This window comes from Globicephala melas, chromosome 1 (genome assembly GCF_963455315.2).
Source record: "Globicephala melas chromosome 1, mGloMel1.2, whole genome shotgun sequence".
NCBI lineage: Eukaryota > Metazoa > Chordata > Mammalia > Artiodactyla > Delphinidae > Globicephala > Globicephala melas.
Window position 1 is genome coordinate 104,681,512 of NC_083314.1, and position 27,689 is coordinate 104,709,200.

General features: G+C 43.1%; 2 protein-coding genes across 4 annotated transcripts in view; one reads left to right on the top strand and one right to left on the bottom strand.

The window, feature by feature from the left end:
- CNN3 (calponin 3) lies at window positions 1-27,350 on the top strand. Of its 2 annotated transcripts, none has more exons than XM_030868728.2 (7): window positions 1-306; window positions 20,672-20,793; window positions 21,001-21,067; window positions 21,888-22,025; window positions 22,594-22,710; window positions 24,754-24,900; window positions 26,237-27,350. In XM_030868728.2, the coding sequence occupies exons 1-7, from the start codon at window positions 250-252 to the stop codon at window positions 26,576-26,578; spliced, it is 990 nt and encodes a 329-aa protein (XP_030724588.1). In that variant the 5' UTR covers window positions 1-249; the 3' UTR covers window positions 26,579-27,350. The 2 variants fall into 2 exon arrangements, with proteins under 2 accessions (XP_030724588.1, XP_060158571.1); XM_060302588.1 differs by lacking the exon at window positions 1-306 and adding an exon at window positions 1,084-1,104.
- SLC44A3 (solute carrier family 44 member 3) overlaps window positions 16,981-27,689 on the bottom strand; it is a 94,922-nt gene continuing 84,213 nt past the window's right edge. Inside the window, exon 14 of one of the 2 annotated variants that reach the window (XM_060302575.2) lies at window positions 16,981-18,169. In XM_060302575.2, the coding sequence (XP_060158558.1) occupies window positions 18,122-18,169 (48 nt within the window). In that variant the 3' untranslated portion in view covers window positions 16,981-18,121. The remainder of the gene's footprint in view (window positions 18,170-27,689) is intronic. The other variant, XM_030868721.3, reaches the window with a different exon arrangement.

Sequence of the window (27,689 nt, forward strand, 5' to 3'; positions counted from 1 at the left end):
AGGAGGCGGTGGGGGGCAGTTCGTGCGGGACTCCGGAGCCGACCGGGAGGCTCTGCGGGACCTCGTCCGACTGAGTAGCGGAGGCACCTCCCGCGACCGGCCGCCGAGTCCGGGCGATTCCTGCGCCGCCCAGGGGAGCGAGCTCCGAGCATCTTGTGGTGCGGCCACTCCTCGGGGCCAGGAGCGGGGAAGCCGAGTGCGAGAAACCCCCGGACCAGAGCTCAGCCTCTTCCCGCCTACCGAATCATCATGACCCACTTCAACAAGGGCCCTTCCTATGGGCTCTCGGCCGAAGTCAAGAACAAGGTACGCCTGGGCAAGGGTGGGGCGGGACCCCGAGGCCAGAGGTGGGATGCAGGGCGCCGCCCAGGGGACCCTGGGACGGGGGTGGCGTGGGCACTTCGCCCAGTGCGTCTTGTCTCTGGCGGGCTTCGCGGAGAGGAGATGTCGGGGCGGCGCGAGAGTCGCCGCGCGTCCCCGACCTATCCCCGGCTCCAAGCGCCGCCTCCCGGGCTCTCTTCTGGCTTTGTTCCAGCGCCGCGGGCCGGGACTGGCGGCGGGCGGTGGGTTCCTGGGCTCCTGGAATCCCGCAGCGCCTGCCTTCGGCTCCAGGAGCGGGTCTGCGGCTGCAGGACGCACCCTTCCGGGAAGGGGGCGCTCCTGCGTGGTCATTCGCCCTTAGGTGGGGTCAGTCCGCGCGGCTGGGGACCCAGCAAGCAGCCTTCGCCACCCGCTCCGGCCCGGGCTCCTGGCGGACCCTGAACCTTTTCGCTCTCCAAACCCCAGGCCGAATTCAAGTGCGCGAGTAAAGTTAGGCGGTTACGTGGCCAAACTGGGTCCCCCATTGTTCTTCGCCTCTTCCCGGGTGGGAGACCGCTGAGCATCCCACGCACAGACCTCAGGGACCACCGGAAGAACGGGAGCCGTCCAGAACCCTTCACGGTTGTCGAATACCGGTGCCAATTGCTGCTGCTTCTGCGGGAAGCGGAGACAAAGCCTGAGTGCGCCGCTTTGGGAATATCTGCTGTAGACTTGAGATTTATTTTTATAAAACACTGAGAAGTTTGTAGTACGTTAGACTTCAACGATATCAAGGAAATCTTTGTGGGTTGCTTTTGTTTCGGGTTTATTTGCTGAGGCGGGCTGTAGTTTGGAGTGATTGGGCTTTGGTAACGCTCGGTTCTGCCACTTTGCCCAGCATAAGAATGCGTTGGGTTTATCTTTAGTACTTTCGGTCTGGGAAAGAGATGAGAGGCGTCCCCCTCCCCAAATCCTCTCCTTCCTTCCTCCCTCCCTGCATTCCAAGCCCATGACATCAGGGGTTTCTGGGGGGAGAGAGCAGCCAATCGGCGCGGAACTGCTCACAGAACGCTCATTGTCTCCTTTCTGCTGTTCTGGCCAAAGCGCCACAAAGGAGGGCTGCTGTGGTTTAATTCCCATTAACCTCCCGGGAGCCGAAGCATGTCAGGATTGCCACCGCACCGTCCTACCGCTTGTAGAATTCACTGGCATTGTCAGAGCTGTAACATCCCAGCGTTGGGGGTGTACGCGCTGTGGAGTGAATTATGTAGAGGCCAAGAAGCGCACCATTGTCACACCCCAAGGGAGAATTGTGGCTCTTCTCCCCCCGTTATATAGTCTCCAGATCATATTATAATTCAGTTGTTAATAAGTTCTAAACAATCTCTGAAGCAAGGAGTTGATTTTAGTCTAGGTATCCAGAATTGAAATTTAGATCTTTTACCTTGTCAAGTGTGTTGCCCATTTTAGAAGACGATTTTCTGACCATTTTTGTAAAGAACAGAAAAGTGAGTGGTTTGTGTATGATTGATTACAAACCCCACCAATTGAAAACTTGCAGAATATTGTTCACTTCTTTCCAAGGTTTGCAAGCGGAGCTTTAGGAATCCTTTCAGAGTACTCAGCATGTCCAAACTGCTGGATGTGATACCCTGGCCTGGCTTGTGCACATTAATTTTAATTTGCCCTTGTGATTCTTGGCTGGCAACCGTTGAGTCTCTACCTTTTGCATTGTAAATGAGGTACTGATAACTTTGGCAGTCCTTTTAGAGACTTACTTTTGTTGGACGTTAATATCCATGTTAATTTCTTCTGGCTGACTAATGAAGCAACTTCTGCCCTTTGCCTACTTATCATTGAGCAGACTGAAGGAAATGCGTGGACTGAGGCTAGATCATTGTAATTATTATACGTTTTTAAAAATAGTAAAACCTCAGCTTTCAGAACCTTTGGAAAGTTAGTTTTAACTTTAGGTTTATATAACTGTGGGTTTATCCCTTTAAGCATCAAACCATCCTTAATAACCCCTTTCATTTATATGGTTCTTTCATACAGTTCTTTCATAGGAAGTCTTTTTTATATATATATAAATTTATTTATTTATTTTTGGCTGCACTGGGTCTTCGTTGCTGCGCGCGCTTTCTCTAGTTGTGGCGAGCAGGGGCTACTCTTCGTTGCGGTGCGCGGGCTTCTCATTGCGGTGGCTTCTCTTGTTGCGAGCACGGCTCTAGAGTCGCGACCTTCAGTAATTGTGGCTTGCGGGCTCTAGAGCGCAGGCTCAGTAACTGTGGCGCACCGGCTTAGTTGCTCCGCGCATGTGGGATCTTCCCCGACCAGGGCTCGAACCCGTGTCCTCTGCTTTGGCAGGCGGATTCTCAACCACTGCGCCACCAGTGAAGCCCCATAGGAAGTCTTTTGATCTCAGCAGTAGAGCAGACCTCCGAGGATTCCTGGGATTATCCAACATTTACAGATCAGAATGCTGAAGCTCAGAAAGATGGGATTTGCTCAAGATCACAGAAAAATGTTGGAATATTCTAAGAATTTTAATTCTGTGAAATCTTAGTTTAGTGAGGTACTTAGGGATGTTCTGCTACATGTCACTATTGTGCACCCTCCTCCCTGCTATTTTTACTGTTCACCTGTCAGTTCCTGGCATCATGATTATTCATTTAATGCTGTTTTAATCTCTTCTGGGCTTGGAAATCAAATATCCATGTTTGCTAGTCCTTTGTATGAGATACTGCATTTCATTTGAGGGCTCAGAACCACCTGATTGAGTGGGTCTGTGGAACATGATCTTTGTCATTGCTTGGTTTGGACACCTTTTGATTTCTTCCTGCTTTTTCTTTATGTATTGCATAACTGATATGTTGCTTAAATATTAATTTTTTTTCTTAAAACCTCTTTAACAAAGTGGGGGGAGATAGTGTGGAATGGACCTTGGAGTGATGCAGATGTGGGTTCTAATCCCCCTTCTGCCACTTACTGCCTTGGATGATGTTGGGCAAATTATTTGGTATTTCTGTCCTAGTTTCCTAATCAGTAAAATGGGGGAAGCGGTAGTTACCACCTCTAAACTCTGCATTGTTGAGATGTATCTGGCTTGCAGTAAGTACTCAATGACTATGTTGTGGCTATCAGTTCTTAGTAATAGAAAACTAGTATTGGTATTATATTTCTTAGACTTGTATGTCACTGCCTCTTTAAGTATTCCATTTCTATTAAAAAAGCCTTTGGTCTTTTTATATTTGAATTGAGGAAGTATTTGATCTTAGATAGTTTTAGTTAGTAAAATTTCAGGGAAAAGTCAGTAAATTTAAGATACTTGTTTGATAAGATAATAATGCCTGGTAGAACATACAAACTTACTTTTTTTTTAATAGGCAAGAAGATGTTTGAGAACAGCCTAAAAAAAGTCGAATCCTTCAGCCTGCGATATAATCAATATGTCTCTAATGACAAGTAAAGGATCATAACTTGCAATCTACAAAGACTATAATGGAGTAGAAGGTCAGGGAATACATGGAAGCTGGTGTAGATAGTTCAGTGAGGGATGGAAACACTCGTAAAGTAGTAAGGTCTTACATGTATCACACAGGTTACGCCAGGCCCTTGACTGCATCTTGGGGACCAAAGGTAAATACCTCTGTGCCTTATAAGCCATGGAAACATGACAGGTCCCAAAAGGAAGCACAGCATTTCCTGACACTTGGCTCTGAACAAGTGTTGGAGTCAGGTACTTTCCTGTAGAGCTGAGGATGCAGTGAAGCATACCCTCACCAGTCTTAGAGCACATGCTGCCGGGAGCTTTCTTACAGGTCTCAGGGAACGTGGAGGAAATTAGTTGTGGGGTGGGAGTGGGTGGAGCTGAAATGATCTTACCTGGGCTTGTTTCTTAGGAGGAGTCTAACTGAGATACTAAGAAGAATGGAATTGGAATGCACATTCTAACAGTTTCTGCTCCCAGGGAATGTCTGATTTGAGCAAAGTAGCTTCTCACAGAATCTTGGTTTCAAAATGGTATCCCTCAACAGATAAAAACCACTTTGGAAGGCTAATAAGCCTTTTGAAGTCTTTACCAAAATTGTAAGTCATTGAAGAGTAAGTTAAACAATCATATAGTAATAATTAAATAGGACCAAATGTCCCATGAGGCCATGCTGGCCTACCAGCCCAGTGCCACTTGGACAACCGGTATGCTCTGCGGATCAGAGTAACCCCAGGGTGTCTGTGGACTCCTGTTGTAAACTGTATCCGAAGATAGTCTGCCTTGTTTTCTGCTAGAGGAACAGAAGCATGGTAAAAATGTATTGATGGGTTTAGCTTTAGCTTTTTTTTTTTTAACTTTACAGTTCAGAAATAGGTTTTTTAAGATTTTTTTTCATGTGGACCGTTTTTAAAGTCTTTATTGAATTTGTTACAACATTGCTTTTTTAAAAATTAATTTATTTTTGGCTGCGTTGGGTCTTCTCTAGTTGTGGCGAGTGGGGGAGGGAGGCTACTCTTCATTGCAGTGCACGGGCTTCTCATTACAGTGGCTTCTCTTGTTGTGGAGCACCAGCTCTAGGCGTGCAGGCTCAGTAGTTGTAGCTCGTGGGCTGTAGAGCACAGGCTCAGTAGTTGTGGCGCATGGGCTTAGTTGCTCTGCGGCATGTGGGATCTTCTCGGACCAGGGCTTGAACCTGTGTCCCCTGCATTGGCAGGTGGATTCTTAACCACTGCGCCATCAGGTTTTGGTTTTTTGGCTGCAAGGCATTTGGTATCTTAGTTCCCCGACCAGGACCAGGGATCGAAACCTGACCTCCTGCATTGGAAGGTGAAGGAAGTCTTAACCACTGGACCGCCAGGGAAGTCAGTCCCCAGAAATAGGTTTTTAATTCAGAACTTTTTGTTTATTGTTTCTTTCCACCAGCAATAAGATCTCGGTCTTATTCACTGATGAGATATATCAAGATCTATATTTTAGAATATAACTTGGCACATAGTAGATGCCCAATAAATATTCGCTGATTTAATGAATTTACCCATCAGGAATACATTTTACCATCTTTAGAAACTGGAAAGTAACCATATTTGACAAGTCTGTGTAAAGGAATTCTGTGGTGCAAGTGTGATGCTTTTGAAGGACATGGTGATTTTTATAGTTTGCTTTTCTTGAGCAGTTTCTTTTATTAGTTAATATTACACTGAAAACTTATCAGTAAGATAATTCCTTCTTTGTTGCTGAAGTTCTTTCTTAGACTCCCAGATTAGGGAGGAACAGTAGAGGCCCCTTCTGCAAGGCTCTGTCAGATGCATCTCCCAAAAGACCTCCTTCGAAGTGGCCATTTAGCCTGCCAGGGTACTGTGCTCCTCCAGGTAGGGATGTGCCATTGTGGTTTGCCTGCTTTTTTGGTTTGTTTTCCTGTCTTGGCCAAAACAGTTAAAGAAATAGACAGTTTGCTGAATTGAGAAGAGGTACCATGCTACCCCTTTAAAAATACTCAGACTTACTTACTCTGGAATAGTAAGTAGTGGGGATCATCATCAAGCTCTCTGCCCTGTGGTCTACAGCTTTTTACACTCTTTCCTTTGCCTCTGTTCTTTAAGATTCCAAAAATAAGCTTGACGATGAAGACCTTGCTGCTACCATCATCAAGCAGAGGCATCTCCTCTATTTCCCTATGCCTTTTCCCCTTCCAGGTGGAATCATGAGGTTAGTGTCTTTTCACTTAACAGTATATCGGGAACCACAGTTAATATTATCTGTTACATTAAAAAAAAATTTTAAAAAGAAGAAGAAGAAGCACAATTGGTTTTTCAGCCAATTATGAGCATTGTATCTAAGAGAGAGAGGAAATGTTTATTTCTCGTCTCAATATGACTAGGTGGTGGAAAGGAGCTTGTTCTTAGAATTTTCTGCAAGTTTCATTTTCTTCTAGGCATTAGCCTTCTATAGCATATACCACGTGCATTGGCTTTCCTTAACTCTGAACTTGTAGCCATGGTGGGCTCTTAGCTATTACTCATATGTACTTGTGCTCAAGTTTTTGTTAAGGGTTTTTTGAGCCTGGGGTTGATCCACACTGTTTGTGGGGCCTGAAGCTTATATAGTTTAGGGTTTATCATTACAAAAAGTACAAAAGAATTTTGCACGTTTTATAAAAACATGACCATGGGAATCTTTGTGAACTTGAAGATGTCGGGTAGGTCCCCTCTAGGTTCCTCTCAGTGAGAAAGTAGAACCTGGGGGCCTTGGAGACTGACTGGGTTGTAATCTTGGTTCTGCCTCTTACCCTGTGACTTTGGGCCAATAACCTGTCTGTGTCTCATCTGTAAAATGAGGATGTGCTAGTTCCTACGTTTATAGGGCTTTGGGGAGAAATAAGCAAGATAGACAATCCACGTAATGTGTTTCAAATAATGCCTAGAACCAAAAGTACACATTATGTAAATGTTAGCAATTGTTCCATTTTGCTCTGCTGGGTAGGTTCAGTCCCGTGTTCTCCTGATTAGTCTTCTAGATTTTGAGATTATCGCCAGGACTTGGACATTCAGGCACGAATCTGTTTGTATCTGAATGAGGCTTCTGGCAAATAGGGGACTAAGGAGCCAAGCAGTGCCTCTCGATTTCACTTCTGTGTCAGGACTGTGATCTGCCCCCAGAGTCGTGATCCAAGCCTCCTACCCCGGCAGCCTGTGATGCATTCCTGCAGTGAAATCCTGGGGTCTCTCTCCCTGTTCTCACTCTGTCCACATTGCCCACAGGGCCACGGACTTCTTTGTAGAGCTAGAGGCCTTGTTTTCTGGGCATGCCATTACTTGGGTTTTTCTTCCTAAGAAGTCGATTTCTGTTAGACAAGACACATCTTTCATTTCTTGGTTCAGACAGGGCTCGTATTCCTTCATCCACAGTGGACTGATAAACATATTTACCTTGTAGTGTTGTCATTGGAGGCCTCCAGTTTTAAATGGTCTTTGCAAGGATCTACCTAGACCTGTGTGGACCTGAAGGAAGTCCATGAGTAGAGAAGCCTAATTCCTAGCTTTCCCCCGGGTGGTAGGGAGAGGACCTCTTCAACATCTTCCTTCCTCCCAGGACCAGGAAGCTTCAGGGTGTGAGCACGGGCACTGTTGGGCAGGCACATCTGCAGTGGGAAGGCCAGGAATTAGGGATGTGAGTGCAGAGAAAAGAGAAGGCCCTCTGGGCTGGGAAGGACTCTTCTGGGCAAGTCATAAGCTAAGCATTTATGGCCCTTTTCCTCTCTTCCCCCACACATTTTCTAAGGGATCCTAGCTGCTGAGTGGTGGCTAGGCATGCTGGCTATGATATCACTGTTGTTTCTTCTCTCCCCTTCTCAAATGTTTGCACACTAATCTTTCTTCATTATCTCAAGCCTCTCTGGCTGCTTAGCACTGCAGAAGGCCCTACAAATGGATAGAGAGAGTGCTTTATCATTGCAGTTTTCCCTCCTTCCTTTCATTTCACGTGGGAGGAAATAGAGAAAATAATCAATACCATGTGTAGTGAGTCTCTCATCATTCAAACATGTGATTCTACTTTGGATGCAAAAATAGCAACAGCAATCATACTTATAATCGACTATAGAAATTATACTTATATTAAATAGCATATTTTGAGCTTGTTGGAGTCCTTAGCCCTTAGCAGCTGAGCTGGAACCTTAGGGCTGCTCTTCAGAGTCCACACACAGCCAGATCTCTCCCCCTGAATGGACATGCATTTGTCTCTTCTTTTCCCTTTCCTCAGAGGCCTGGATGTTGAATAACCCCCCGTCCCCCAACCTCACCTCGGCCACACACACACACACACACACACACACACACACACACACACACACACACACACACAGGTGTGGGCTTTGCCAGTCAGGCTTTCGTTCCTAAATTTCTTCCTCTGTGGGCGTCATTTTTCCATTTTCTTTTCCTCCTTTCAGTGACAACTCTGCTATTGACATCCTCTTCTGCAGTCGGTTTTACAGCATTTTCTAAAACATGCGTGTGGTAGGAAGCTACTTTTTATAGGGGCCAGGGGAAGAATTAAAGTCTGAGGCATCTCTGCCAAATCTCTTACTGTGAACTTTTGAACCATGCTGGCAACGCCCTTTGAGACTACAGATTCCGGGGCTGGTTTGAATCAAAGCCGCAGCAAGTTCACGGTGTATCGGTCTGCTACAGTGATGGTGGTGGTGGTTACTTTTGGTTGCACTCTCATTTCTCCGTGAGTTGGAAGGACTTTATGTTAAGCCACAGTGTCTAAGGCACCACCCTGTTCCTGGTTCTTGATCCTCTGTCTGCAAGCGGCGTAGTTGCCTGTGCTGTATTCTCTGTGTATAGCTTAGAGTTCCTATCTCAGTTTGGTTAGAGGGGTGGGGTGAGTGGGAGAACGTCCAGTGGTGGAAAAGCCTTAGACTTCGGAGCCAGACCTGGGTCCGAATCCCTGCTGAGCCCATGACCATGGACAGGTCATCTCTGCATGAAGATGATGCATCTACCTTGGGATGCCACCTTCCTTGCCTATGAGAACCTCTTCTCTTTTTTGATCCTTATTTTGTGAATGAAATATTTGTCAGGAAGAATGCAAACCGTACCAAAATACAAAAGTAAAGAAGTGAAAGCATCCTGCATCCCTTACCCCTACCCAACTGCTTGTACAGCTTTAAATATCATTTGAACATTTTAGAAAGTGAATTACTGTGTGGATTTCCACTACGTATTTATTCATTACTTCCCTACTGGTGGATATTGTCGTAAAACGTACTTGTGTGGAAAAGTGTGTAAGTTTTGACCTAACATTTAAATGTGTTTATAGGTATTACCAACTTGCTGTCTAAACAGTTGTATAGTTCCCACCAAAGGTTCAGAAGAGAAGGAAGATCTCCTCTTGATGTTAAGAACAAATAAAACTATCAAAGCAGCCTTGTCAAAATTCAAGTCACTTGCTTTAGTTCTTTATTTTCAAGTCTTGAGTCAGTGACATTTGTGACCCCTACGCCATCTGTCACCCCCACCAGACTCAAGTGGGAGTTGGCAATGAGATGAGGCCAAAGAATGGGGCGAGGGCAACTCTTACAAATTATATGATGAGATAATTTTTTAAATAGAAAGCTCAGACAGCATCACAATGACCTCTTATCAAAATAGCTATCAAATAGTAGTATCAAGTAAATGGTTTTTATAGTATATTGGATTTGAACGAGGAAATCTTTCTAGTATCTGGACAGAAGTGGCCAGCAAAGTGTAGATAGAAGGTTAGGGGTGGACATTTATTGAGTTCTTAAGATTTATGTAAATTAAGTCATTGATTCTTCTCAGCAGCTTCTGATGGAAGCGCTATTAATGATCTCTGATTTACTGGTGAGGAAACTGAGGCATGGTGGAGATGGAATTCTAAACAGAGCATTCAGTTTCCAGAGCCCACGCCCCTAACCATTTTAATTTGAGGCCAGAACTCGGGGAATCGGCATCTTTCAGGGGAGGAGGAGAAGGCAGACCAGAGAGGGAAGCTCCAGGTCCTTTAACAAGAAGCCAGAGGGAAGAGAGACTGGAGGGGGCCCCAGGAGTGCTGCAGAGAGGCCAGGAAGAGGAAACAGGCCACTGGACTTGGCCACAGAGAGATCACTGGTGACCTTTTAAGAGATTGTTTTCAGTAGAGCAAATTTCCGGTGGGGGTTAGGAAGGAGTAATAAGTGAGGAAATGGAGAGGTTTGTCTTGAAATAAAAGAGAAACAGGACAGTGTTTGAGGCTGGCAGCAGGTTCAAAGATGTGCTTGTTTCAGACAAGATAGGGGGTAGTCTGTGCCCACTGACGGACCAAATACAGGAAGGGCTCGATACACAGGGTGGGTGGGAGCAAAGCAGCAAAGAAGCTTCTTCGCCATGAAAAGTTGGGAAAGGAAAAGGAACAGGAAAACAGAACTGAGGTGGATAAGACATCCCCTTTTTCCCCTTTTCTGTTGCAAGTGCTGTGTTCCTCTTCTCATGGAACCACTGATGTATGATGGTGTATGCAGCCAGGGGTAGGATGAGAGCGTCCAGGCCAAGGCCTGCTCGTGGAATACACTGTTGATTCAGTTGCTTCTCTCTGCTGAGTCCTGCTGGGGCCCCTTTGCAGCCTGGGTACTGCTGTCTCCTCAGTCCCTCGGCCCTTGACCTGGAAAGGATGCGAAGCTGGGCTTATTTTGTTCTTTGTGCTTGGGTGTCCCCTAGCAAGCCTTCATGACATCATGTCCAGGGGACCTTGGTGTTGCGGTGCAGCACTCTGATGGAGGGTGCAATGCTTCCAGAGACACTCACTTTCTCCCCACATTTCTGTGCTCTCAGATGACATTACAATCAGGTAAAATGTGGAGTTAGTTTTTACTGTTGAGATGTGGAGAGTAGCATGTGACCTCACTGAAATTTCACACCCTCTAGTTTTCATTGGGGAGAAAACAGCAGTGATATCTAGCACAGTTAATACCTCTGTAAAACTCCATTGAAATCTCTCTAGCCAGCATCTATCCTACATTTAAAAGGAGGTGTTTCAATTCTGTTCTTCACTGGTTGGATAAAGCCATCTCTCCTATGGGCCAACTCAGCTGTAGTAAGCAGAAGAGGGTCCCCAAGAGGAGCTCCAGATGTACTGAAAGCTGACTGAGATGCTGGGGTCTGTTCCTCCTTTGGCCTCCTTTCCACCCTCGTCTCATCAGTAGTTCAGAGTCAGGGGGCAGTGTGTGTTTTGACTCTGTTCTGGGGTAGACAGCTGGGAGCACTTGGATGAATGTGGTCAGTGGTCTGGGAGCGGAAAGGGTTTCCCAGCTCCAGAGAGATGAGTTTACGGTTGACACTTGGGACAGTGGGGGTGGATTTCTTGCCTTCCTCCTCAGGTCATAATGGACTCCGAGACTCATCCTATGAAGCAGACTTGCCAAGTAATCGATGAGGAATGAATAGACATTCCCAAGCTACTGCCATGATTTTCCTTGTAATTATGGAAAAAGAAAGGAAGATTCTTCAGTGCTATTCACATGCCCAACTCAGATTATTTAGGAGGCATCTAGAGTCCTGCTGAGGAGACAAGTGTTGAAAACCTGGATAGCAGCGCAAAATCTGGTGGATACCTGCAAATACTGTGATGAGTGAGGTGTAGACCCTCTAGAGGTGAGGCAAAGCAAACAAAAACTTGAAGAGCATCTCTGTTTTCCTTTATCTCTGGGGGCTTTCGTTAAGATCCCCTTTCTGCAAGATCTCTACAGTGACATAAAACTCAAGACCCAGCCGGCCTCCTTCCCGAGAGAGAGGATGTCCTCCAGCAAGCTTTCTCATGGGTCTCCTTCCCACCGTTGCTGCATTGGCACACGTGCTCTCTCCACTCCTGTGTGCCTCTCTGGTCGGCTTCCTAGGATTTCTGCGTTTTTATCCGTGGTCTGCCCTATGTGTGGCATTCAGAATTTCTGTGTGACTTCCATCTAAGTAGTTAGATGGTACTAAGCTGTTTCTCCTGCCCCCAAAGTCCCTTCTAGGCCATATGTAGCCATTCCTGGCTGACCAGTCTCTCATGATGGGCTGTGTATGATTCTCCTAATCTTTTCTGCACCCAGTTTGCTCCTTCTCAAAACTGATGCCAGTTTGTAAATGTCCCCTTTTAGAGTGTGGCCCACAGAATTGACTACTAGGTTACAGTGGGATTATTAACTAGCTCCTTTGTTTGACTACAAAGCACTAACTCATTCTGTTTTGATCAATGCCATCACCTGGTGAGGTGGTTCGAAGGAGGATTCCAATCCTTGCTTTGGCAAGTTGATTTTCTGAGTCTAGAGGTGACTAATTGCCTAAGATTTTATAGTTCACATACTCCTCTCACACCTGTTTCATTTAAATAATTCTTTCCTTGATTACCTCATGAGGCTGTTTCCATCAAACAAATAAGATGAGCAATAGTATTTTATAAATAATTGTAGACCTGTGCAGACCAAGATAGCATTCGCTTTTTTAGGCTCACTGAGTAAGCATTACTAGTTAGTTCTAGAACATTGGACAGGATCTTACATATGTCTTGAAGAATTTGTTTTATTAAGCTAGGATCTTTCTGAATCTTGTTTCTTTTTAACTATTCCCAATTTATTTTTTATAAGTTTATTAAGTATGCCCAATAGTTTCAGATTGTTAGCTACCAGAACAGAAGAGCACAGATCTAAATCTAAGCCTCCGGGTACACATCCCTAGGAGCTCCTCCCACCTTGACGTAGATCAGCACAGTGGGCATGGTTGTTCCTTCTGACCAGGCCCTACTTCTAGGGTTACGAAACTGGACTTCAGGAGTGCCATAGACATAAGGGACTTTTATCAGAAAGTAAAACAGATATGTCCCTAGTGATCCATCTAAGATGAGATCTAGGAGATGTGACGCCCATAAAAACCAAGCATTCAAATGCAGATGCCTTTCCGTAACAAGAGAGATCTTTAGATCTGTGGCATTTCCCTAGTCTGGTAATACTATCGGTAAATAAAAAATCATTTACTGAGTACCCGCTATGGGTCAGGCATGGGCTCTAGGGGTAGAAAGATGAATGAAGCCTGTTTTGACCTCAAGAAGACATAGGCAGGTGTTCTTGGATATGCCTCACATACCTACCCAGGCTCCTGGTGATGACTACCCTGCCCGCCCCCCCCCCCCGAGTGCACACCCTCTCTCTGTAGTCCACTCGAATATGACAGCCAGGTTCTTCAGCCTGTAGTGGAGACACCCTTGGCTTCGGGTGGGAGTGGGGAGGAGTGGGCCCCTCTCTAGGTTCCTGTTACTACTGTTTGCCAAGATTTCTCACATTGTGAGCTATTCAATGTGCACATCTTTATTAATCATTATTTCTGAGTCTAGATTTTTCTGGGAATCCAGCCTCTATGATTACTTCCTCATTGTTTAAGTTTCAGCTTTCAAAATCCACCTTTAACTATGTATGTTCTAAGCTTTGTAGTCTGATGGTCATTTTCTAGATAGAGAAGACAAAGTTGACCTTCTATTGTTTCTGCATTTTTCCTACCGTTTGTTAGTTACGGTATTTGCTTTAGACACTGGACCAACTCCTCTTAAGTTATTTTAACATCTTTCATTTCTTGTTAGTTTCACAATATTCATACATTGAGCCATAGTATCGTTGTATTTATTTGACTATACATGTTTGGAGGGAAAAATTTGCTGATACCTTGATCTGAAGATGTGGCCGTACCTCTCAGAGAAGGGCCAACATTTAAAATGCCCTTAGACGTCACTCTGGTTTACCCCAGGCAGATGTGATTTTCTCTAGTTTTGGAATATATAGTCATTTCCTCTCAAATATTTAGTAAGTTCATGCCATAGAATGAGTCTCAGATTCTATAGTGAACTTGAAGAAGGCACGCAATCTACCTTGACATCAATGTAAAGTGATTTTCTCTAGAATTCCTACCCCCTACTCCCCATAAAATACAAACCCACTTTTAATTTTTTTAATTAAAAATTTTTTTTCCAGTTTAAAGAAAAAATATATATTAAAAATACAATTGCTCTCTGATCCCATTCTTTCTTCCCTGTAGAAACTGCTGTCTTACATTTGGTATTTACTATTCCCACAGGATCTGATTTTAATCCAGTGTTTAAAGTTGATGATAGTAGACTGAACATTTGTACTAGCTACTTCTTTTTTTTCTTTAATTTTATACTTTTTATTATTATTTATTTTAAAAGTTAAAAAAATTTTATACAGTTTTTAAATGTTCCTTTCCATTTACAGTTTTTACAAAATATTGGCTGTATTCCCCATGTTGTACAATACATCCTTGAGCCTTACACCCAGTAGTTTGTACCTCCCACCCCCAACCCCTAACTTGCCTCCCCCCCCCCCCATAACTACTAGTTCTCTATGTCTGTGAGTCTGCTTCTTTTTTGACAAACTTACTTAAAAAAAAAAGTTAGTTCATCTCTTTCACCAGCAGTAATCTGGAAGAGAATGAGAATTTGGGATGCAAACACAGGCAGGAAGGAGAGTGGAGATGTGTGGTGATGGGAACGGACCGTGGGGATGGGCAGTATCTGAGGTGAGCCTGTCTGTGGTGGAATGCTTTTTGAATTGTAGACAGTAAAGGGAACAGGTTGCGGTGGGGTTTGGTTCATACCAGTTCTGTACTCAAGTTGATATAAATGGCGAGTGTTAATTCTGAGGTGTGTCAGGCACTGAGATGGGCTTCCTCCTCACAATGGCCCTGGAAGGAAGGAGACAACTTGCAAGAAATGAGGTCACCAGGGTTAAGTTACTTACTTATGTCACTCTGGAACTGGGAACACAGTTTTTGGAAGTTTTTGAAATTTGACTTCAAAGCATGTGATCTTTGGTTTGTTGTATCCCCAACGTGAATACTTAAAACTTTGCAAAGGTATTTTACATGTTTGGAGGATCTGTTGGGGGAAGGGTTTAAGGTAGGTCAACCCTGTTAAAGCCTGTTCATTCTCTTGCATGAGATATCAACAAGGACAAGTGATAAAGCAAAGGAAGGGAAGCGGCATCTTGATATTTCAGATGGAAATTTACCATTCGTTTCTTGTTTGAGTCTGTTGTGGACCCAGTCTTTCTAGTCTCCCCTTATTTTAAATACCCTACTTTATTCTTTTTTTGACAAATAACACACCTTATTTAATATTTGTCTCTTTCCACTAGAATGTCAGCTTTTAGGACAGAGACTTTGCCCTTGAACCATGCTTGTTACGAAGTGGCCATTTGAATGAAGGACAAAAGGAAGGAGTAATGCAGAAAGAAGTTGAAGGAGGAAACCAAGACACACAAGGATCACTTGAAAGAGAGGGAAGCTGACACTGAATATGATTTTACTCAGAGAGTTTGGGGTAATGCTGGATTATTCTGGTGGCTCAGAATGGCATCTAGTGAGAGTTCAGGCACGACTGACATTTGGGGGACACTCTTGTAACCACCAGAGACAGTAACCTGTCTGTCTGCTTCAGGTTTTAACGACTGCTGGGATAAAAAATGTATCGTGGGAAGGAATATAGAGGAAAGACATGTCTTAATTCCTTAGCAGACTCTGCAATATCCTGGGTGTAAGCCAGCTGTCAGACAGTTCTCGTACATATGTGATCATCACTCAGCCTCATGCCAGGTACAGCCCCCTCTTTCTACTAAATCGTGTCTTGGCCAAACGCTCCATAGAACAGTGTGGAACAGCACACTGGGTCAGTCTGTGGAGATGTTTTTGAAGCTCGGTTTCCCTCATTACTCAGTATCCCCTCTTAGGGATTCTGCGAGGGAAGCTTCTCAGACCTCAGCGCCAGGCAGGGCTGGGCAATTCTTAACAGCCAGAAGGAGCGGGCTTTTATCTGATCTAGTGTCTCACTTTACTGCTAGGAAGTTTAGGCCCTCAGGGCTTGTGTTGTTGAAGGGGATCTTTTTCTAGTGCTGTTTTGTACACGATTCACTGTAAGACATGTGCATGTGGTCTGGAAGAAGACTTGGCAGACGGGAAGGAGCTTACTTCTGGGGAGGTGGGAAAGGGAGTAGGATTTGGAGGAGGGGTGAAGAGGGACCTGTGCTTTTTCGCTCTGTCTAGTGTTTCGCAACTTTGTTTTCCGCATCTCTTTCCCAAAGAGCCTTTTTTTAGACGTTTTTCCTAATTGCCTCCTGACCTCCACCAAATTTAAAACAAAGGAACAGAGTTTGTTGGGGAGGGTCACAAATTATTGTAATATCTAAGGTGGTCTTCACTCCCTTGGGGGGCAGTATCACCCCCATTGAGAACACGTGCTCTACATACTTATACCTGTTTAATTTTTTAAAAACAAGTGCTATGGGACTTCCCTGGTGGCACAGTGGTTGAGAGTCCACCTGCCAATGCAGGGGACACGGGTTTGAGCCCTGGTCCAGGAAGACCCCACATGCTGCAGAGCAACTGAGCCCGTGTGCCACAACTACTGAGCCTGCGCTCTAGAGCCCGCGAGCCACAGCTGCTGAAGCCCACGTGCCACAACTACTGAAGCCCACGTGCCTAAAGCCCGTGCTCCGCAACGAGAAGCCACCGCAGTGAGAAGCCCGCGCGCCGCAACAAAGAGTAGCCCCCGCTCGCTGCAACTAGAGAAAGCCCACGCGCAGCAACGAAGAGCCAACGCAGCCAAAAATAAATAAAATAAATAAATTTATTTTTTAAAAAAGAGGTCCTCAACAGGTGGCCTAAAAAAATAAATAAAAATAAACAAGTGCTATTTTAGAAATCCAGAAGAAAGGCCTTTGTACTGGAGGGTGACGCCAGACTGGTGCTCTTAGCTGCTCTGAGGAGAATGCAGGGACGAGCAGAGGCTGCAGCCCCTCTGGGCATGGGCCCTGGGCTCAGAAGCACTGGATGGCAGGAGATGGTCAATCCCATCAGATGCCCTAGAGGCTTTTTTCTTAGTCTTCATTTCTTTGCTTTTTTATTGTATTGGGGGGGGGGAGGCGTTTGGTGAGCTTTAGCGAAAAGCCTCTAGCAGGTGTTCTCAGCGACCATACAAAAATCATTTGCAAGTGTGTCTTGATGTGAGAAGAGTTGGGAGGCCCCGCTGCAGAGAATTCGTGGGTGATTAGGCAAGGAGGCAGGGCCATGTGAGGAAGAAGGGGCTGCTGTGGACTTGAACGCATCAGGCAGAAATTCTGAAATCCACTTAGGAGGGTCAAATAAAATAAATCTTAAAGAATAGTAAAGAAGTGAATGTTTATAAACAACTTGGAGGAGTGATTTTTAAACAGACTGGAGTGAAATTTCCATGCGGTGTTAATGAGATAAGATTAAGTAATTTTTGAAGCTAACTTTCTTGTTCTGAGGAGGAAATACCTGCATTTACTTCCTGCCTGATGTTCAGTAATTAAGGCTTTTTAGATGAAAATAGTAAATAAAGTTTATTGGCCAAAGCTTACATTTATTTTTAATTGCTCTCAGTCCCTTGATTTTAAAAGATGTGTATAACAAACAATTTAAAAATAACCTGTGTAGTTAAAGAATATAATTATGTTAGCTTGGGTTGTATTCTAGTATACATCTAAAGGAAACTTATGATTTCTGTATCCTATGGAGCAGAGCTGCAGGCCAGAAGCCAAGAGACAACTTGAAATAGATTTTTTTCCCTAGATGATTTTGAAGAATTTTTTTCTTTTTTAATTTTGAACTTAAAAAAAAAAAAAAAAAAAGGACGGGCTTCCCGGGTGGCGCAGTGGTTGAGAGTCCGCCTGCCGATGCAGGGGACACGGGTTCGTGCCCTGGTCCGGGAAGATCCCACATGCCGTGGAGCGGCTAGGCCCGTGAGCCATGGCCGCTGAGCCTGCGCGTACGGAGCCTGTGCTCCGCAACGGGAGAGGCCACAACAGTGAGAGGCCCGCGTACCGAAAAAAACAAATAAATAAATAAAATTTAAAAAAAGGACACATTCCTAAATCTTGAATTCTATTTAGCTGACGTGACTTCAGAAAACTCACTTATTAGCAGTATTTGGGTAGAAAAATCCTTGCTGCTCCTTCACTTAAAGGAAAACTCTAAGTCAAAACCAATATGATGTGGAAGCATACCTAGTTTTCATTTTTAGTTTACCACCTGGTCTCTTGGCTTTGCATGTACGTGCTTAAGAATTTTTTCTGTGCATGTGCTATTACATTAAGTCTCAGAGACGGAGTCAGTGAGCCACCCAGAGCCCCACGTATAACTAGTCAGAGTCAGGGTTTGAACCTGGGTTCATCTGAGTCCAGCCCTTGATTTTTCTTTCATCATTCCCTTGATTAGAACGGTGAACAGAGAAGATGAAAATTCTCCCTGGCGTTCCTACTTGGATATTTCATGTTAGATCTGTAATCACTCCGTGGTTTGGGGCACGGCACCGAACCTGTCAGAAACATTTTGAACAAAGGAAACATAAATACGCTTTTATGCTTTTTTGGTTGAATAAAAATAAATAAAAATAATAAAAATAAAAAAATAAAAATGGTTGAGAATTACCACCACCACTAACCAACACCCCTCCAAGAAAGACAAAACTCCTCCAACATAACTTCCAACTCAACATTTGAAAAAATGAAGAGAAAGAATTTCTTTACAATTTCTGCTGATTGACCAAGTTATTTAACACACAGCTTAGAATGGGAGGAGACCTAGTACCCTTATTCAGCCAGCCTTCCTGTCGTACAGACAGGAACAGGGTCGGAAGTGAGACGAATGAACCGGTGTCCCATGGCAAGATGGCGGGAGCCAGGCTCTAGCCAAGGCAGAGCCCCTCCTACCCTAGCATATTGTGTTTCTTTAGATTTATTGAAATGCATCTCCTAGTTGAGAGTGCTTTGCTTTCGAAAAAAATTCAACTCACTCTTAGATATTGCTTTTCATAGCTGATGCTTAAGGAGTACTACTTCCTACTTTTCTTCCTTGCCTGTGCCTTTCTGTTTCCCCCTACCCCCACATTCATATAGAGAGAATTTCTTTTTCTAGCCACCTAGAACAAGACTCCAGTGTGAAAATATAGCCATCTTAAAATTTTTCTAATGTATTATTTATCCGTTTTCTAAAGGTGCCGTATGTAAGTGGATGCGTTTGATGTGTTGAGGAGGTACATTATCCAGGACTGTTGTCTGGGATGTAATAGGAACGATGGCTCCCTCCTGTGCACCAGAGGCTGAGTCCCTGTGGCAGAAGCTTTGCGCATCACTACCTCCTCCTTCCCTGTCCACACATCCAGATGCCAGTGTAACTCAGACTGGCAGGAAGTCAGAATAGATGTGCGATTTTTAGGGGTTGGGGGTCCCCGGAGCAGGAAATTAACACATTAACATTTTGCCTGATCTCTCTCATAAACTAACCTCCAAGCCAAAACTCGATCCGGGAAACATTGCACAGTGTTAGTTATCTTAACATGAAAATATAAACGCACTGAATTTCCATTTGTGATGCTGGTTGAGTAAATCTACAGCTTAAATAAATTATCCATTATTCTTCAGAGGTGTAGAGCCATTTCTCTAACTTGGAAAGCAGTGCACACGGTGAGGACTTGCTGTCTCCTTAAATGACACAGCACTTGGTGAAGTCATTTGCCCTCTGGTGAAGCAGAGGCCCCTCCTCCACACTTGGTGGGAGGCAGGGGGAAGGTTTCCTGTGTGACTGGGGTAGACTGGAACTTGGAGGGCCTCTCCATGACGAAAATGTCCTCATGCCATCTCATTTCTTTCGGTAATTAAACCTAATCGTGTGTTACAGAAGCAAACATTTCTACTGATTATTTCCATTTCCAGCAACGCTGCCACCCTGCAGCTGGCTCCTAAGCTCACCGTCATTACCGTCCCCCTGGGCATTGTCTGTGGCTTGTTGGCACTTTCACCTGTGCTAATGAGAAGAAAAATGACACATAATCTTTCCTTCTTCCCAGGCGTGTTCTTTTCCTTAATAACTCTGATTGATAAGGACTGACCCTGGGACGAGGAATAGCATAAGAACTTGAGCGTGTGATCTTTAACAGTACTTAAATTGATTTATTATTTTTTAATTGAGGTTTATGGTCTTATTATGAAGGGATCTTTCAAAACCTGTGTTTAGCAGGTAGTTTTAGCATGTATGATAGTAAAGCATCTGTGTTGGTAATGTTGCCTTTATCGTAGAATTCTGTAAGTAAAGCGTTAACAACTTTTAATTTTATTAAATGTTTGGGTGTTAGATGCAATGCTGGGTAGGTACTAAGGGTCCAAAAGCGAATCAAATGCTTTTCCTTCCTGTGAGGAGTCTAATATGACACAGACTATACATAAGCAGAATTTCAGTATTCTAGTGTAAGTACAGTAATTATTACAAGGAAAGCGTGTGTGTGTGTATGTGTGTGTGTGTGTGTGTGTAGGGTGCAGTGTGTATTTGGCTGAATAGAAGGCATAGAAACACCAGAGCTTTCCAGGCAACGAAACTACTAGACTGGTAGGTATTGCAATACTGTGTAAAATAGTTGGATGTGTCAGAAAGCTGCCAGTCTCACTCCCTCTCACTCTTTTTTGGAATGTGGTAACTGATGGCTTAATCTTTAACGTTTCCTGTGGCTGCTGCCATATTGTAATGCACTATTAGCCCCTGTCACTTCCTGTCATGAATGGGAATCTGTTTTATCTTGATCCATATTTTCTCCCCCTTAGTCCCAGCTTCCCTCCATGTGTTGCTCGAAATGTGTATGACACCTCCTCAACCAAAAACGTTTATTAGTTACTGAAGCTGTAATGGTTAGGTTCGCCAGTGAACTCCAATGAGTGTAATTTACTGCAGGTCACAGCTGTGGTCTTAATGGATCATTAAACCAGAAGAAGCCAGCAGTTCCGGGTGCTTTAGTGAAACTTCTAAAGTTAGTTAACTTGTATTTCAGATTGCTTCCAAGTATGATCATCAGGCAGAAGAAGATCTTCGTAATTGGATAGAAGAGGTGACCGGCATGAGCATTGGCACCAACTTCCAGCTGGGCCTAAAAGATGGCATAATCCTCTGCGAGTGAGTTTTGGTCCTGATGTGGCCACTCTTCCAGTCCTTTCCACAGGCCTCTGTCTTGCCCACCTTGCCAGTCCAGGGTGTCAGACCTTGATATTCTGCACATGTTTTTAATGCTTTCCTTTACTGATGTCAGAAGAACCAACTTTACATTCCAGTCCTTGTTTGTTGTTCCAATAAATATGGTATCACTTATGCTTTTCTTTTCAGACTCATAAACAAGCTACAGCCAGGCTCAGTGAAGAAGGTCAACGAGTCCTCATTAAACTGGCCTCAGGTAACAGCCAAACCAGCAACCCCTGATTCCAGTCGGTTACTCTTTATGCAGTGAGAACTTGATAACAATTTTAAAATAGACGTTTTAGCAGAAATTTGTGCACATGACTATGTTGTTTTTTACAATGTTATTTTAAATGTTTCCGTAATTACTTACAATTAGTTCTGTGATTATTAGATGTTTAGCTTAGAAGTTTTCTTATTATGTATTTAGTCTGTGTACTTTCAGAGAGGATTTGACACAGCTTACACAGAGAAATACAACCTATGGTCTGGGTCCTAGAACATAAGATAAATGAAGGAAAAAGCAAGGAATTTAACATAACAACTAAGGGTTGACTGTAGAGCACTGTATTAAGCACAGTCTTAGTTCATGAATGTGTATGATAAGTAAAATTGGGTATTTTGTCTTGAGCATATGCTTTGAGTTATGAGGATAAACGTTTAGTAACCACACATTTTTTTAATTAAAATTTAAACATAATAAATTGTGCATTAATTTTGTACCTTTTGACAGAGAAAATTCCAGCCCTGGATAGGTCAGACACAGAATTCTTTAAAACATGCAAGGAAGATCTTGAATTTAAAGAACTGAAAAAACTTGACTGCTTAAAAATATTAAAAAGACCATTATGTGACCAACTATGAAAATACTCTTCCCTTTCCAGAGAGAGCTACACACACCGTGTATCTGGTTGAGAATCCTTGCCAAGGAGCTTTCTGCCTGGCATCTTGTACCCAGTCATAAAGCCTTAGAATTCTTAGATAATATGAATGTCAGTATTTAGCTCCAAAAGTTGTCTGCTTTTTTTTCTTTATAGTTGGAGAATATTGGCAACTTTATCAAAGCTATTCAGGCTTATGGTATGAAGCCACATGACATATTTGAAGCAAATGATCTTTTTGAGAATGGAAACATGACCCAGGTTCAGACTACGCTGGTGGCCCTAGCAGGTCTGGTACGTATATGTCTTTAATGACTGGTTAAAAAATTCCCCACAATAGGGCTTCCCTGGTGGCGCAGTGGTTGAGAGTCCGCCTGACGATGTAGGGGACGCGGGTTCGTGCCCCGGTCCGGGAAGATCCCACATGCCGCGGAGCGGCTGGGCCCGTGAGCGATGGCTGCTGAGCCTGCGCGTCCGGAGCCTGTGCTCCGCAACGGGAGAGGCCACAGCAGTGAGAGGCCCGCGTACCGCAAAAAAAAAAAAAAAATTCCCCACTGTGTTGGTGATTAATTGCATCTTTGCTCTCATAGGAGTTCAGACTAGGCAGGGAGGAGCCTGTCTCTTCCGTAATTATTAGCTTTGTGGAAAGGCTGCTGACATCTGCTGCCTAGTACTGGATAGCTTAATCAGAATACTCACATTTCAGAGGTCTGGGGTGTTTTTGAATGGCTTTAGATGTGTTTTTACCCCTAGCTTGGGTCTTAAATGAAACCTTCATCTATGGACAGTATCATTTCTTTGTTGTTCCTTCTGTAAAACTCTGTTGGCAGAATCACTAGTTAGTGTGTATATTTCCGTCTAGGCTAAAACAAAAGGATTCCATACAACCATTGACATTGGAGTTAAGTATGCAGAAAAACAAACAAGACGTTTTGATGAAGGAAAATTAAAAGCTGGCCAAAGTGTAATTGGTTTGCAGGTAAGTAATGTATTGCATATCAGTTACTTATTCAGTGTCATTAATTCTTACCATGCAAAGCATCTCTCATAAGTAAGGAACAGATAGATATACTATAGTGTATATTTTGGGATGGATCTGTGGTTTATACAATTTATGTCCATTTAAAACCCATGAGACGATGATGGTTTTAGAAGCCTCAGGCGTGCCATCTGACTTAGTAATTGTTTCTCCAGGAAATGATTTTTTTTCCTAATTACACTGTCCTATTTTTTTAAGAAAATGTACTTTATAAATTCCTAAATGTTATTGACCAAATGAAGCAATTTTAGAAAACCTCAATACCATTTTTTTACCCTAGTAAAGCATGATTTATCAGTCCTGCGGAATACTTTGTTCAGTTATTTTTTTCCCTTCGTGTTGTTCCCCTGCAGAGTGTCACAAAAACACCACTGCTAAATGCCTAATATGCTAAGGGCTTTACTGTCTGACACCTGCTGGATACAATGCCTCACTGTTGACTGAGTCTACATGAGTTGGGTTTATTTATTTATTTCAGCTTTATCGGGGTATAATTGACATGTGGATTTATTTTTATACAGTACAAAATCATGTCAGCGGCGAGAAATTGGAAACCGGAATTTCCAGACAGTAATCAGTTGTTTAAATTGTGAGAGCTCCATAAAAGGACCTAGTAATGAAGAAAATGATATACAAGAGTTCAAAGATTAAGGAAGACAAATCAGGTCATAAAATATTGGGTTGGCTAAGAAGTTTGTTTGGGGTTTTTCAGAAGATGTTACGAAAAACCCAAATGAACTTCTTGGCCAACCCAATACTATATAGTCAGTGTGATCCCAATTTTATTTTTTAAATGAACATGCATATTTTTGTATGTATATGTATGTGTATCTGGATATGTACACAGAAACATAAGCTAAAAAAGCTAGATGGTTGGGCTTCCCTGGTGGCGCAGTGGTTGAGAGTCCGCCTGCCGATGCAGGGGACACGGGTTCGTGCCCTGGTCCGGGAAGATCCCACGTGCCGCGGAGCGGCTGGGCCCGTGAGCCATGGCCGCTGAGCCTGTGCGTCCGGAGCCTGTGCTCCTCAGCGGGAGAGGCCACGACAGTGAGAGGCCCGTGTACCGCAAAAAAAAAAGGCTAGATGGTTATACACAAATCTTTACAATGAATGTCTAAATGGTAGGATTTCAATGATTTTTTTCCCCTCCCTTCCTTTTTGCTTATATGTGCTTTTTTTATCTTCTCCAGTGACAGGTTTGACTTGTAGTAATAAAGTTTTCCTTTAATCTTGTTTTATAAGGAAAAAAGACCAGCAGTAGAAATGTGTCCCCAACCAGTAGAAGAACAAGGTGTACTGGTTGGTCCTGAAGCCGTGTTATTCTCAGTGGGGAATGAAAGTTAATTATTATTCCTCTGAATATTGCTAAGTTCAGATTCGCCATTCTGCCCCTCTCTGACTCTGTCTAGTGACATGAGAACTAGAGGAATAAAATGTGGTTCTTTTCCCATGAAAATGTTGGTGATTTTAATGAAACTTAAGCCCTTGCTAAGCTGCCATAGAAGACACCTGGCATTTACTGTCACGTTTTATGCAAAACATGTTTGGAGTAGAAAAGCATGTTGTTTAGCCAAAGATTGCTCTGTCCCTTTAAATGGCTGAAGCAGGTACCCATAAATTTGGTTATTTGTGCTAAAGAGGGTAGAGGAAAGAGTTGGAGAGGAAATTATTCATCATTCTGCCACTGTAATAACTTTTCGTGTCTGTCCTTCTCTTTCTATGTGCATGTTTGTATCTGATGAATTATGTTGTGAGGCTTTATATCCAGTGAAGCTTTTGAAATTTTTCTTTTTAAAGTGAGCACCTTGAAATTTATTTGTAAAAGCGTAGATTTTGTATCTAGTTGACTGCAACCTCAGCATTGGAAGGGGCTTGTCGATTGCGTCCCTTCTAAGAAATCTCTTCAGTAGAACAGAAAGTTTTGTTTGTGTCATATATATTGGTGACTTCTGATAATTAGTGATTTTATTTTTAACTTAAAAGATGGGAACCAACAAATGCGCCAGCCAAGCAGGTATGACAGCCTATGGGACTAGGAGGCATCTTTATGATCCCAAAATGCAAACTGACAAACCTTTTGATCAGACCACGATTAGTCTGCAGATGGGCACCAACAAAGGAGCCAGCCAGGTAAGCAATCCCTTTTTGTACTTGTTTCAAAGAGTACAAAAGGGCTATTTAAATTCACACTTACCTTATTCTTATTAACTGAGTCCAAAGCGGTTATTTTTTGTACTATATATATATATATATATATATATATATATATATGTGCCTTCAGGAAAGTAAGATTTGCTGAGAAAGCACAAGAATCAAAGGGCCTTTTCTGTAGCCACACAAGTATGGTGTGGCCCATGGCTGTTATTGGCAGTTAGAACAGCTGGCCTTTCTACCTAACCAGAAGAAAAAGATATGTTTATTACAGTGTTCTTGTTCCAAATCCAAGTGAATTGCTCATTCTGATGCTTCTTTTATTTTTAAAGAAGCCCTCAGCTAATTTGGTGGGTAAAATTATCTGGTGTTTTACGAAGAACTCTAGCTAGCATCATGGAAAATGTGTGAATCTAAGGAGATGGAAATACAGCATGGTGAGAATGCTAGTATTCTACCACGACACGAGATGGAAGTATTTCCTGTGAAGAATAAATAGATCACCAGCACCTCGCAAGGCGGTGTGCACATAACCATATCAGAGCGGGACATGTCTTACATCCAACAGGAGTGGGGGTAAAGTTTGAAAAAGCTTTTCATCATGACCTCATGAGGTGTGGTGGTGGTGCCCTCTATGGAATATGTCCTGCCACACGGGGCAGTGTCTCAGAGCTACCACTCAGGTTTGCTTTTTTACCGATTAAATCTGAAAGCATGTGCTTGGCATAAGTGGAGAAATGAGGTGAGTTACAGTACCCTGAAAAGGAGGGGAGTGGGAGTAGTTGTTCTGAAGTAGCTGGCTCTTTGGTGTCTCAGAGCCTTCCGAAAGACTCAAGTCCTTAAGGACTGCTCAGCATAATTTTTGTTGAATGTATTACAGACTTTTGAAACTGGTAACCTGGATAGCGTGTATGGTCATACTAGGTACTCAGATGTAGCTTTCAGGTATGCCAGCATTATGCTTTGTTTTTATATTCGTTATGTCCAATCTTCTTATTCCAAAGTAGGTAGTATTGTCTCCATTTTGCATATGAGAAACCTAAAACTGAAAGTAAGTTAACTTGTCTGAGGCCACATAGCAATTTTATAGCAGAGCAAGGATTTGAAGTAAGGGCTGACCTTAGCTCGAAAGCCAGTGAATATTGCTTTGTAAGAGAATCAGCATCAGGATATTTTGGTAAGCTAGCTTTACCCCTGAACCGAATGAAAGTTATTAGTGTTCACATTCGATGGGAATTTCATAATTTATAAAATACAAGGAACAAGAATAGATTTTAGCTGCTGTTTTAACTTTTATACTATGTTTTAATACCAGGCGGGGATGTTAGCACCGGGTACCCGAAGAGACATCTACGATCAGAAGCTAACATTACAACCCGTGGACAACTCGACAATTTCTCTACAGATGGGTACCAACAAAGTCGCTTCCCAGAAAGGAATGAGTGTGTATGGGCTTGGGCGGCAAGTATATGATCCCAAATACTGTGCTGCTCCCACAGAACCTGTCATTCACAATGGAAGCCAAGGAACCGGAACAAATGGGTCGGAAATCAGTGATAGTGATTATCAGGCAGAATACCCAGATGAATATCATGGCGAGTACCAAGATGACTACCCCAGAGATTACCAATATGGAGACCAAGGCATTGATTATTAGATTCACAGAGGAGCTCAGTATTTAGCCCGTTGTTTTTATTCAGTGAGAACCAAGCTAGCCTTGAGTAATTTTTATCTTGTCTTCCTAAAACACTATTATGCTTATTGTACCTAAAGGAAATACTGCCTTACATACATTCCTTTTTCCTTTTTCTGCCTCTTCCCTAAATAGTTGCCTTTTAGTGCTGTAACAGTTAAATCCTACAGCATAACCAATAACTCACATATGAAGTAAAAAGGAATACTGTGAAAGGGGAGTACTCTTGTACAGTCAATTCTTTTATTAAAGATCTATGCATTTTTACAATCCTCTACTTAAATTGGTATTTTCAGACGATAGGAAGCTTTTTTTTTTTTTTTTTTACAGTGTAGTGTCTGGTTTCTCCATGGAAGACTAAACTCATGCTTATAGCTAAATGTGGTCTTTGCCAACTAAATTTAAGATGCAGCATTTTAGAAATTTATATATCAATGTTTCTACAGTATTGTTTGCTAATTTTTAAATAAAGTCCTGATCAGTGTGCATTTGTGATTATATGTGTACTCATTCTTACCTAAGCCGACAAGATCTTTTCCGAGTGGTGTTTCGAAAGGAGCATGTACAAAGCTGGCCTGCAGACATCGAGGTCTGGGGGGTGCGTTTGCTCTTCCTGTTTGTGCCAATGTATCGATGTAGAGTTGCTCTGTTTTCTTCCACTGTATTTATTGCTGCATTTCTCAGCATAAACTTATCCCATTGTATTTTTTATAAATAAATATTTTTTTTGAACATTCCTACGAGCCACAGGCTGATTATTTTCTGGCTAACTTCCAGATGGGTAGAGTCAGATTTTTTTTTTTAAGTATTCTTTCCCAGGTACTGTTATAAGATACTTGAACGTTTCTTTACTGAATCTCTACACCAATGCACTGAGTACTTGAGAGGGAGGCTTAGAAAAACGAAGGGACCTGCCCATCGCACACAGGAAATGCCAGCCGGGATTCAGACTATCATCTGACCTTTGCTTATTCCATTGTGACTCATCTGCCTCCAGTTCATTCTAAATCCAACTTGGAATAATCTGAAAATCATCTTGGGGAACATTGGTGGGGATGGGGTGGAGCGATTTTAT

What these genes read in the sequence shown, in the direction of transcription:
- CNN3 (XM_030868728.2), top strand. Translation starts at nt 250, where the DNA reads ATGACCCACTTCAACAAGGGCCCTTCCTATGGGCTCTCGGCCGAAGTC. An exon ending in CCTCATTAAACTGGCCTCAG is followed by an intron (nt 21,068 to 21,887) that starts GTAACAGCCAAA and finishes TTTTCTTTATAG; the next exon opens with TTGGAGAATATTGGCAACTT. An exon ending in CCAACAAAGGAGCCAGCCAG is followed by an intron (nt 24,901 to 26,236) that starts GTAAGCAATCCC and finishes TTTTAATACCAG; the next exon opens with GCGGGGATGTTAGCACCGGG.